This window comes from Mytilus galloprovincialis, chromosome 10 (assembly GCF_965363235.1).
Source record: "Mytilus galloprovincialis chromosome 10, xbMytGall1.hap1.1, whole genome shotgun sequence".
Classification (NCBI taxonomy): domain Eukaryota; kingdom Metazoa; phylum Mollusca; class Bivalvia; order Mytilida; family Mytilidae; genus Mytilus; species Mytilus galloprovincialis.
The window spans coordinates 74,549,876-74,562,907 of NC_134847.1; the positions used below are offsets into that span (position 1 = coordinate 74,549,876).

The 13,032-nt window shown below is 31.6% G+C and overlaps 1 protein-coding gene across 1 annotated transcript; it reads right to left on the reverse strand.

Moving 5' to 3' along the window:
- Positions 1-405: 405 nt before the first annotated feature.
- On the reverse strand, positions 406-11,860 carry LOC143048375 (organic cation transporter protein-like). Its single transcript, XM_076222040.1, has 10 exons — positions 11,671-11,860; positions 9,933-10,137; positions 9,305-9,408; positions 8,247-8,401; positions 7,619-7,787; positions 6,618-6,830; positions 5,983-6,209; positions 4,996-5,177; positions 2,754-2,905; positions 406-674 (listed from the first exon to the last, which is right to left on the reverse strand). Exons 1-10 carry the CDS (start codon positions 11,811-11,813, stop codon positions 578-580), a joined length of 1,647 nt encoding a protein of 548 aa, XP_076078155.1. The 5' UTR covers positions 11,814-11,860; the 3' UTR covers positions 406-577.
- Positions 11,861-13,032: the final 1,172 nt, after the last annotated feature.

Sequence of the window (13,032 nt, forward strand, 5' to 3'; positions counted from 1 at the left end):
TGTTTCAGAGCAAAACAAAAGTACACAAAACCAACATAGGTAACTAAAGACTGAACAAGGCGATCCCTTTAACTACAGCCACATTCTTAAATTCATTTTCAGTAGTGCTAAAAATATTTGAAACATGTGTTTATATATTTTTTTTTACCTATAATGGTTTACTTTTACAAATCGTGACTTGGATGGAGAGTTGTCTTATTGACATTTATATCAAATGTTTTTATACCTTTTATATGTTATTATTCAATCAGTTACATTGCAAATGTAAGCCTCTGGAAGTAATATTTCCCCAAAAAGCGGAATTTTACCTGCAAATCCAGTATAAAAAAATCAGTATTGAGCTCGTATATGTAGGACATTCATTATATTGGTTTATGGTTGAACACAGTTGACAACACACTCCTGTTAGTCGAAAATAATTTATTTATTTAGATATTTCTAAACTAAACATAAAGCACCATTAGGAAGGCTTGTCGAATATAAGGCTACGTCATGTCTGTTTAAAATGCCAGATTTTTCTGATTTCGTCTTATATAGAAATATTCAGACATAGTAACGAGTAATGAATATAAAAAAATCATAATTTTGATGAGTCTACTCCATCATTTACGTCAAAGCCAGGTGAATTTGCAGAATAGTCCTCTTTTTCCGATTTATATTTGTTGTTTGGTCTCCTGAAAGAAAAATAAATGTATTTTGGTAAAAACAAGTTTATCATAAATAATGGTTAAAATTAACAAATATTTACAATTACGTAATTACAACATTCATTAATCTAGGATAAAAATGCGAATTTTATGGAATAAACTTCACCCGAAACCCAAAACAAATCTCATACCTGTTAATATTATCCCTATTCAACATTTCAGAAGTTGCTGGAAAAATACAAAGCAAACAACAAAATAAGAGCAGACAAAATACTAGAGGTAGATATACCTTTCAATCAAAAACACATGTACAAGTTATTGGATTTGAAATCTGAACTAATCCTAACTTGTTTAACAATAAATAAGTACTATATATTTAGTCTTATAGCAATTTATAGTCATGAGGTATTTGTAAGATTTAATAGTTTTTCGGTCATGTCTCTTCTTTTGAGTATGATTTTTAATTTCAAACTATCCAATGCTGTTGTATTTACCATTGAAATTCATATTGAATTGTTCGAAAAAGGATTGAACAGAAATTGATTGACTGGAAGCGACATTTCTAACAAGTTTATCTTACAACTAGAATGATATTTATAAAATTTGGTAACTATAAAAAACGAAGTATCTTTATTTTAAGACATTGCAAATTCGCACTCATATCAAATGACCATCTGCAACGAAAATGTATGCATTCGTGATAAGTTCTTCAACATAAGACAGTGTTTGACGGACACTACAAAAATATGCTATCATCACAAAAATATACAAAGGAAATAAAAGGAAAACCTTGACAGCCAAATTAATTGAGCTATAGAATATAGAGGTGGTAAATGCGTTTTTTTTTTTATATCGGTATTTCTTCCTCAATGCATTTTGACGAATATTATACCACCACCAAATTGACTTGAATGGATGCACACTTTAAATCAGCGTTATCGAGTATAATGTCCAAAATGACAATATATTTCTATCATCAAAAATCCTTGATTATGCTACTTCATCTCAATGACATTGAGATGCGAAATTTTTATCTAAATTTGCATTTTACACCCCTAGTATCGTCTTATTATTTAAAATATGAAGTGACCTATTTTGATGAGCGTCACTGATGAGTCTTATGTAGACGAAACGCGCGTCTGGCGTACTAAATTATAATCTTGGTACCTTTGATAACTATTTACACCACTGGGTCGATGCCACTGCTGGTGGACGTTTCGTTCCCGAGGGTATCACCAGACCAGTAGTCAACACTTCGGTGTTGACATGAATATCAATAATGTGGTCATTTTTATAAATTTCCTGTTTACAAAACTTTGAATTTTCGAAAAACTAAGGATTTTCTTATCCCAGGTATAGATTACTTTAGCCGTATTTGGCACAACTTTTTGGAATTTTGGATCCTCAATGCTCTTCAACTTTATACTTGTTTGGCTTTATAAATATTTTGATTTGAGCGTCACTGATGAGTCTTATGTAGACGAAACGTGCGTCTGGCGTACTAAATTATAATCCTGGTACCATTGATAAATATTAACACCACTGGGTCGATGTCACTGCTGGTGGACATAGTCCCCGAGGGTATCACCAGCCCAGTAGTCAACACTGAATATCAATAATGTGGTCATTTTTATAAATTTCCTGTTTACAAAACTTTGAATTTTCGTAAAAACTAAGGATTTTCTTATCCCAGGTATAGATTACCTTAGCCGTATTTGGCACAACTTTTTGGAATGTTGGATCCTGAATGCTCTTCAACTTTATACTTGTTTGGCTTAATACATTTTTTGATTGTAGCGTCACTGATGAGTCTTATATAGACAAAACGCTCGTCTGGCGTACTAAATTATAATCATTGTACCTTTGATAACTATTTACACCACTGGGTCGATGCCACTGCTGGTGGACTATTGATTCAGATTATGAAATGTGTGAATGTTTTAAAATCAAATTTTAATCTCAAAGGGAAAATAAATAATTAAGAATTTGATAAAACAGGATTGCCTGAGAAGAGGGGTATTTAAAAGTTTTTTTGTGCTAACTATTATCAGTAAATATTATTAGTATTGATTGAATTATTCAGATCAGATTGACTTGAAGACATACTTTCCAAAGTTTATTCCGTCTTCAATTGTTTCTGGTAAGTGTTGGTTGAGTGTCTCTGGTAGCATTAAGGCTAGAAGGCCTGCTAGCAATGCACAGCCACCAAATAGCACAAATGGCAAAGCTCTCCCGACATAACCTGACACAGCTTTATTCTGAGATGAAAATCAATGTTATTCATTTCAGATACGTAAATATGACAAACATACCAATTGTTATCAATATCTATTTCTTAATAATAATGCTAAATAAATTATGTATACATTTATATGTATATAACATAATTCGCTTATTTTTGTTTGTACGCAACGATCGCAAGCAAAATAATATACAATTAAAAACCAATTTTTCAGAGAACAATTGAAGGTCTTTCCACCAGTTAATATCTATTTTGATATTAAAATATAAAAAATCAGTCTAAAATGTCAGTTCATATGGCTTTATGATGTATAGATATGAATTTAAAGCAAAGGTCAAAATCTAGAACGTCAAATGAACCTATGACCTTGACCTCAATTTCAAGGTCACAAACTGAGGATTTTAAATCAAAAGACCCTAGTCTCTAATATGTATGGTTAATAAGTTATAACACTTTAAACATAATTTAAGATATGATAGGGGGTAACACTCCCATTCATTGTTTACGCACCCTTTCAACTCAAATTATTTAGTTACCACATGTCGCAACTAACAATTTATACAAAATAATTTGTCGATATCTTATAAGGTTAATGAAAATGAGAGAAAAAAAGACAAATTCAAAAATTAGAATATGACCTTGACCTTTGACCTTGACCTAATTTTCATTTTTTTGGACAAAGGACCTTAAATCAAAAGATCCTAGGTCTCTATCACTTATGGTGTTCCATTTTAAAATACATTTCAAAATTTCAAATACAAAAAGGGAAATAACTCTCATATTGAGCGTTCATATTGCTTCGGTCGAAATTGGACAAATCATGCAAATGATATAACGAGCAATTTTATAAAAAAAATTTGTCGTAATCTTTTACGGTTGCGAAGGAGTTTTGGACACAAGGAAAACAGTGTTTGGGGAGATAACTCCTACAAAAAAAAAGTATTCCGTTACACAGGGTAAATTTCAAAAGCGCATAAACTGTTCGATATCATATACCAAATATCTAAGCGACATATTGCGAAACAAATGTTTATCGCAAGAACAAAATTTGGCGGAAGAAAAAAAAAAATAATCAGAAGAAATACAATAGGTCTTTCCACAGAAAAGTGGAAAGACCTAATTAATTTAATAAGAAGTTCTTGATTAAGTTATATTTAAAGCTTTGCCATCCATATGTGAACCACGTGATTACTAACATTGACCAGTTATCGTTAGACAAGTTTAAGTATTACTCAAAATATGTAAACAATGAAATAATTATCGTTTTTGAAAGATATCTTTTTAAAACATATTTTGTACATCTCATCAATGTAAACACATTTCTAACAAATTAGTATAGGTCTATAATGTTTCCGCAAGGTATTATGACACATCATGTGCAGGTACTTTTCTAATGTAGATATAATCTTTGATAGCGTTTATGGCTAATTTATAATAGTGTAGTGTAGTGTCACGATGTTTTTTATGAAACCAATAAGTTTCCTATATGTCCCTTACACAAGACAAAACGATGTGTGAATTCCGGAAGCAGGTAAATCGAAATAGGCTCTTCGGACGCACGAAATTTTCGAATAGTTATTTCATTTACTAGCACTCGGTTGAATTTGATGCAACTGTCATACAAGTGAGATGTTAAGCTAGCTATAAAACTATGTTTAATTCACCATTTTCTACATAAGAAAATGCATGTACCAAGTCAGGAATATGACAGTTGTTCATTCGTTTCATGTTTTTGAGCTTTTGATTTTGCCATTTGATAAGGGACTCTCCGTTTTGAATTTTCCTCGGAATTCAGTATTTTTGTGAATTTACATTTTTGTTTACATATACACACACATACACAACTCTTTTGAACGGTTGACTTTAGATGAATAAGGCATTTTGATGTCTCTTTAAATTATAAAACTCCTCATGTATTCCGGTTTTAATTCATACATCCTTATATTTCAAACGTTAATTTTGAACATTTCTGATAAAGGTTCATCCAGAAAAGTGTCAACACACGAAATTTATAAGTTATTCTAATCAACACTGATAGGAACTTCTATGATTTATTGCAAGGTAATTCTAAATACAACATATTTTGAAAATATGACAGGATCTTACAAGATCTGCAACATAAGGCGAGACAAGAGCTCCAGTATTAGCCATCGTTGAACTTAATCCCATTCCTTGGTTTCTTACAACAGTTGGATAAAGTTCAGCTGACCATATATATATTATACCATACGCAGCAGCTATACCAACTTTTCCTAGCATCGCTAATGTTACAGTTATTGGCTGAAGATCTACAATTTAAGTCTTACTCAAATACATGCCTTTTTGTAATATGAATATGAAATATATGAATGATACATTATTTTCTAGACAACACAAAATGCTGCACCATCTCAACACCTTTTCCTGAATGGAAAGCACTCCTTCACCATAATAATTCCATTGTGTGATGTAACATTGTGTCGAACAGCCCTTTTGAACATAAATCGTACAGAATTTCGATTTTTTCGTGTCTCAATGGTGACGTCAATATTATTATTCTATGTAAATGTTGTGAGTTATAAAATGTCAATTGTTCTGAGATGAAAAAGTTAAAGCCATTTGATGAAGACAAAACAATTATTTACGACTTTTTTGTTTATATGAAAGCTGAATATGTTTTTGATGTTTTACACTAAATGGCTGGTTTTCTCCTTTTTTTTTTATTACAAACGTTCATTTGTTTTTGATAATTTTAAGAAAGACGTTACCTTTGTTTGGGTATTTTATTCAGACCACATTGCTTCCAAGACAAAATATTTTGATCTCTTGTTTGTTGGCGTTTGTTTTTGGTGCACTTCAGTTGTTATCCTGTTATATTTCATGTGTTTCCCTCGGTTTTATTTCGTTACCCGGATTTGGTTGTGACTTTTGAACAGCGGTATACTACTGTTGCCTTTTTTAGGACTTCAATTTATGGATTATAAGCACCCGCCAAAATAATGATATAATAAATTTTGTTGCAGAATCTTGCTCTTTAACTTAAGCTGTATATCTTTTTTTTTAGAAGTTCGTGTTGCTCAGTCTTTGGTTTTCTGTAATTAATGTAATATTAACCTTCACTTGCATACATCATTGGAAAAATAGCACATATGCAAAAGATGCCACCAAACACCATACAAGATACATGTAGTGTCTTTCTTCCGATTCTGTCCAGTAATAACAAACAAATTGTGTATGCTGGAAATTCAGCTAGGCCAGACAAGAAAAAATTCAAATAGTAGTCTCCACTAAGATCACCTGTGTTCAAAGACAAACCATAATAAGCCATGCTTGCAAACATCCTGAAAAATAGAAATTAAAGAGTTAGGAATTACAGTACTATATGTGATGATTTGCCATAACCTTTTGAGGATTTGACAACCACTTCTGAGATTTACTGGCGATGCTTAGCATTGTCATCAGGGTAAATGTCATTAATTGTATATTTATAGACATAACATAGTGCATTTTTGTAATTTGTAGAGGGGAATGAAATGAGTTTGAATACTATTGCATTAGAAGGAGGCAAATATCGTTTTCTTTTTTCAGAGGACCATACATACGAGATGTAAACGCACATGCACATGCATACACACACAACATTTTGTAGCCAAAAGAAGATACTGATATCTTATTTCTATAAGAAAGATTTTATTCTGAACGAAAGTTTCTTTACTACATTTATATCTTCAGAAATTACCACTACATACCAGTTTATAAGGATGATTAAAGTTCTTTTGAAAAGAACTGGGTTATCAATGAGATGCCAAAATCGACCAGACGGTTCTTCTTGGACAGTCAGATTACCAAATGCCTTTTCATCAATGTTCCTGTTATTGCCTTTAGCTATCTTTTTGAGAATTTCCACTGCTTCTTCGTGTTTGCCTTGCGAAAGCAACCATCTTGGTGATTCTGGGATTAACCTATCATTACATTTACCAATAAAACGTTACTTAGATGTATCATACAATTCCGTAATTTTGATTGGAAGGCAGAAATCGCAAGAAATTCAATAAGTATAATCATAGTTTATGTTTTAATTAAAAGAAACATCAAAGTGTGCACGTTAAACAATACAAAGGTGAACATTAGAAAAGTTTGATATAATTTATCATTTCATGGTCAAAGCAATAATTTTGATATTGTATATGCGTCATACAAAATGCGCACCGCTAACACTCCATTTAAATAATAAAAAGAAGCATTTGACTCTTAACTGAATGCAGCATGGTGTTTTTCGTATGAAGAAAAATGAAAAATTGATGTGGTGTTGCATTCGTCTTTGACAAATGCCTGTTCAGTAATAACACACTCATATATTTTTTTGTACCAAAAAGAAAAACAAATCAAGTAACATTAACTCCTAGGAATTGTGCGGACGGATTTTGTTTGCTATGGTGAAATCATGTCAAACCTGAGCTATGTCAATTGTTAAAATAAATTTATAAAATTAATAAATGTAATTTCTATCAAATCCCAAATATCAGTAAATAAGTTAAGAAAAATATGATTGTCATGATAAATGTTCAAACATAGATCTATATTTTCATTGATACATGTATGGTTACAGCCATCTTATCTTGTGTTTCTACAAAGATATTCATTTGTCATTGTAATGCATAATATTTTTTTGAAGGAAAGCTTTCTTATGCAGTTATATTTTCAAAGTAACCAACTTAAACATGATAGCTTGAAAATTCAAGTGACTTACCACCAGTAGAAAAGAAAAAATACAGAAGGTATAGAAATAGCTATTTCTAAGTACACCCAATCCCGAATGAGATAGGCGACCCCAGCTAAAACGACAAGACCAGCAGCAAAAAAGTAGCATATAACAATTCCAGCCCAGACACGTTTAGAAGGACCTACTAATTCCATGCCTACAAAACAAAAATGTTTGTCTTATAAACAAATTTTAACATGAAAAGAAAGTAAACATTACAAGTCATGATAACGTATCCATCGCTTTAAAGAGAAAATAAACTTCTCAAAAAGACCAGGCTTAACATTTTGTACGCCAGACGCGCATTTTGTCATCTGTGACGGTCGAATCAAAGAGTTATCATCACGAAATATTTCGTCTGTCCACACTTTAGCAATTACTTGAAGATATAGTAAAAATGGTATTATTTTCATGATCCTCAAACTAAATACAGGAGCTTGATAAGGTATCGGCTGAAATCATCATTGGAACGACTCTTTGTATCTTTTTTATCTATATAATTTCGAATCCAATTTCACGCATTTGTCTATCTATAAAAAATTAGTTAAGCCAATGTATTACACCACACAGAAAGCTCCAACGAATTTAATATAATGATTTCACTTACAATACTTACCAAGTACAAAAGGGACAACATAAAGTCCTGAGGTACACATTCCTATAATAAACCTCAGAAGTCCATATATCCAGAATGATGGAGCCCATGCCAATGAAAAACTAGACACGAGAAGTAACCACACAGCAAAATAAAATGTTTTTTTTCTTCCTAAACTAATAGAAATCATATTTAAGCAAACCATGTTAGAAATCATATCATGTTTTTAAGCAAATCATATTGTAATTAAAATGCATCAAAATTCAAATCTGAATAAAATTATAGATGATGCCATTGACAGGAATTGTGATTAAATAAGGCAAATTACAGAAACTAAATGTATAGATAGAATTTCCATACAGTTAGTCGATATATGCTTTGTTTTATCCCATTGCAACAAATTTTTCACTAACTTGATGAAGGTTCATATGAAATAACCAGGTGGGATCATCATATATAAACAAAAGGAACATTATAATACTCCGGCATACATTTGTTAAGATCTTGAGTAAGAAACTGAACTTTTAAGCGAAACATCAGATAACAGAACAATACAAAATCAGATTGTTTTGAAAAATTTCCCTCTGACTGAATTCAGTGAAGTTAATTTCTACACTTGCATCAAATCCTGCTTTTTTTTTGTTTCATCGGATTTTAGGACAATTAGGTATACGAAGACGGGTATGAAATTTGCCTGTTTGCGCCAATTAAAAAAAATCGTTCTTTCGTGTGCGCCGATTTGATTCTTCCATTTGCACCGATTGTTTACAGATAATTACAGGCGAATTAGTTAGAGTTTACGTTCTGAAATAGACTGAACAGATTCAAAAAGAAAAACAATTGAAGTGTTTGAATAGTATTGTTAGAACGAACATCAGTCAATATAATCTGAAATTAGATAACTGATAAACCTGCAAAAAAATCAGTCAATAAACAAAATTTGTAATGCAGATTAAATTACTTGATTTGATGTAAAAGTACAAGTAAAATAGTGTTGCAATAAAATATGCATTGTTAAGTTCAACTTGTCGTCAACATTTTAAAGCTAGATTAAAGTTAGAGAATTTTTTTTAACTCACAGGTCAGACAAAGATCCGAATCCCAGAGCTCCTGTCAAAACGCCACCAAAAAATATCATGGCCGCATGCGATGTTTTCAGCTCGTCATCACAAACGAAATTTTGCTAAGTAAACGAATTAGAAAGATACAGTGGTGACAAACAGAAATGAAAACAGTTTAAATCGTCGGTCCTATCGAAACAATGTTTATTTTGTTAAACTGAACTGGTTGATTTCCATGGATACGATTTATCGCTGAACAGGAATCATTACCGTTTCGGCAGGAAATTCAATGTTTCTTCAATAAAACCAAGACCCCATAGATTTTCAGCATTAATACTATAAAGTTGTATTAATGCTTACATTTTTCAAAAGACTCACAGAGGTTTCTTAATTTGTTTTGTGTCCTTGTTAATTTATTTTTCGGTAAATAGCTCTCTTAATTATTGTACTTTATTTCCTGGTTTCTTGTATTAAATTTTGAACTTGCTTATAGTGCATCAGATTATTTTAAAGGTTTTTTTGTTTTTGTATTTTTTAAAGATTTTACTTTCAATGATAGAATGAACACTATGCATTTGATTACAATTTTAGATACTATAAATCATTTTGTTAGAAGTTTGCATAAATAAGAATTGTTGCTAAATACCTCACTTGTAAAGGTTGATTCAAAAACAGTCTTGGCATAGACCCATTTCTCACAATTTACGAGTTTGCTGGTGTTACTATATATTTTACATCCATCGTAAAGGTATCCATCTTCAGACGACAGCGGAATCGACCGGTTGACGTCTTCTCTGTGAGCCTCGCTTTGTATTTTATATGTATCATTCGGCCAATTAGGTAATGCGCATCTAAAACACGTAATTCGTAACATTGACTTATGTCATATTCAAACAAACAAATATAAGCTCCTTCGCTGCAAAAAGGTTCATATTGGGACGCAAAGCCGATCTTGTACAGTATTACAAATGGTGTCGCATTCTACTATTTCATTGGATATTACCGTTTGAATGGTTTTACACCAGTAATTCTTGGGGTCCTTTATAGCTTACTGTTCGATGTGAGTCAAGGCTCTGTGTTGAAGCCCGTAACCTATAATGGTTTACATTTATAAATTGTGACTTGGATGATGAGTTGTCTCATTGGCACTCATACCACATCTTCTTATATCTATATATGCTCGTTTCAGTTTCCAGTTTTGTTTAAGAAATTTTCCAATAATTTTTTGCCTGATGGAGTCCCATAATAGTTTGAATCTGGGGCCATAGACCCTACCGAATTGTAATAAATTAACATACAAAAATATACCAATGTTTGAAAAGTTTGCATGTTTAATTTGAAAACAGATTATAAAAAGATACTTTGGTTTGTTCTTTCTTTAATTTAGAAATCAATTTTGTATTGGTGAAAGTAACAAAATATACTAGTATATAAATATAACTTTTTCACTTATTGTAGCATTTGTTTTTTTTTTAACCAATACGATTTTATCAAAAATTTCTAGAAACCGTGGTTTTATAATGCATGAAATACCTGTATAATGCAGAAATTAGGCTATTGGTTTACTGGTTTGAATTGTTTAACATTTTTTCATGACAGAATATTTCTTATCTTACTATAGGGGTTTGCTTTGTACATTATATAATGTCGATACATGACCTACCGTTTCTTACATTTACTGTTATTTTTGGTGTTTTGATACTTGAGTTCTATACAAGAGCTTCTCTGTTCGTTTGGGTTTTTATTACTTTTATCATCAAAATTATATTATTTTATTAACATTTGCTGTTATAAAGCTAAGGTAATAAATTGAAAATTAGGAATAAAGCTCCATCATATAGATGATTCCTAGTCCAGATTGGCCTGTTCTTTGTTTTCTTTTTGATTGTTTCTGGTTTTCAATATTTGTACTAGGTTTCGGACATTTTTGTTCCAGCATCTCGAAATGCACACGTGGTACAGTAAAATTTGCAGTGTTTAATGTTATCAATATCCTAATGCTAAAATCTACAATTCAAACTTTCCCTTTAAGAATACAACTCAGATACGGTTCCAGGATTTTGAAAAAGGGTGGGGTCATTGGGATGGCGTCTGCCAAGCAAACACTTCGAGTGATCCTTGTAAAAACCTATGCATTTATCAATTATGAAGCTTCATTAGGAGGTCGGGGGTCCTACACCCTTATTCCGACTGCAATTCGTTTTTAGTCGATACGGTTGTTATTATGAACAATCCATCCTAAATTGAGAAATACGTCTTACTAAATATATAATCATATTGCATACAAATCTTTGCAAAGTATGTTATATAATAGTCTAAATATAAATGACTTTACCATGTTTACTTTCGTTCAAGTCTTTTTAAAAACATTAAAAACAACTGACCTATGATCAGGCGTTGCTAGAATAAATGACGATAAAAGTGTATGAAATGACGTCATAAACGGCATCAAACATAATAGAAAATAAATCCTCTTTTGGTATGGTCCAAATTCACCAACTATTTCAAACGTCGAATCCACATCCATATTAGAAATTTATTAGACAAGAATTGCACGTTCGTCAAGTAAGATATACATATATTTGTTTATGATACGCTATGAATATAAACACAAGAGATAGATAACAGATGACCTTTTATGATAGTTACCTACATTTTACAGTGACAATTCAAATACCATGAAGTGATTCGGTGAAATACAATATAAGAAATAAACATATATATGGTTAAATATAGGTGTCTGTGCATATAAATTCTTACATTGGTACCTGTGGATTATCGGATTTATCAAATCTAGAAAGTAAAATCATTTTCCCCATAGAACTATGATTTTATGGAGATATAAACGTCCACTGTTGGTACTATAAGAACATACCCTGTGTACGCTGGTAACTTTTAGGTAAAGATTACTAAATTAAAGAAAATTAATGAGTCTTTTGTAGACGAAACGCGTGTCTGGCGTAATTACTAAATTTAAACCTTCGTCAAGTCAGATATACATATATTTGTTTATGATACGCTATAAATATAAACACAAGAGATAGATAACAGATGACCTTTTATGATAGTTACCTACATTTTTCAGTGACAGTTCAAATACCATGAAATGATTCGGTGAAATACAATATAAGAAATTAACATATATATGGTTAAATATAGGTGTCTGTGCATATAAATTCTTACATTGGTACCTGTGGATTATCGGATTTATCAAATTTAGATAGTAAAATCATTTTCCCCATAGAACTATGATTTTATGAAGATATAAACGTCCACTGTTGGTACTACGGAACATACCCTGTGTACGCTGGTAACTTTTGGGTAAAGATTACTAAATTAAAGAAAATTAATGAGTCTTTTGTAGACGAAACGCGTGTCTGGCGTAATTACTAAATTTAAACCTGGTATCTATGATGAGTTTATTTACAACCACTGATGCCACTGCTGGTGGGGTTTTAATACACCGAGGGTATCACAATCCCAGTAGTCAGCACTTGCGCTGACATGAATTATCATTGATATATAAACTTTTTTGGATTTGAGCGTCACTGATGAGCCTTTTGTAGACGAAACGCGCGTCTGACGTAAATAGAAAATTTAAACCTGGTATCTATGATGAGTTTATTTGCTTATGATGAAATTAAAGCTGCTTTAAAAGGTACCCAGGTTGAATTTACCCCCATCCTAAAGCATACGCAAGTTGTAGTTTTTGCAATCTTATGTACTAATAAAAGTTAATACAGCTA

Bases quoted from the DNA above. Each gene is read 5' to 3' on its own strand.
- LOC143048375 (XM_076222040.1), bottom strand. From the start codon at position 11,813: ATGGATGTGGATTCGACGTTTGAAATAGTTGGTGAATTTGGACCATAC. The intron at 9,409-9,932 runs GTATTTAGCAAC...TCGTTTACTTAG, and splicing joins AATCAACCTTTACAAGTGAG to CAAAATTTCGTTTGTGATGA. The intron at 2,906-4,995 runs GTAAGATCCTGT...TTTTCATCTCAG, and splicing joins CGCCTTATGTTGCAGATCTT to AATAAAGCTGTGTCAGGTTA.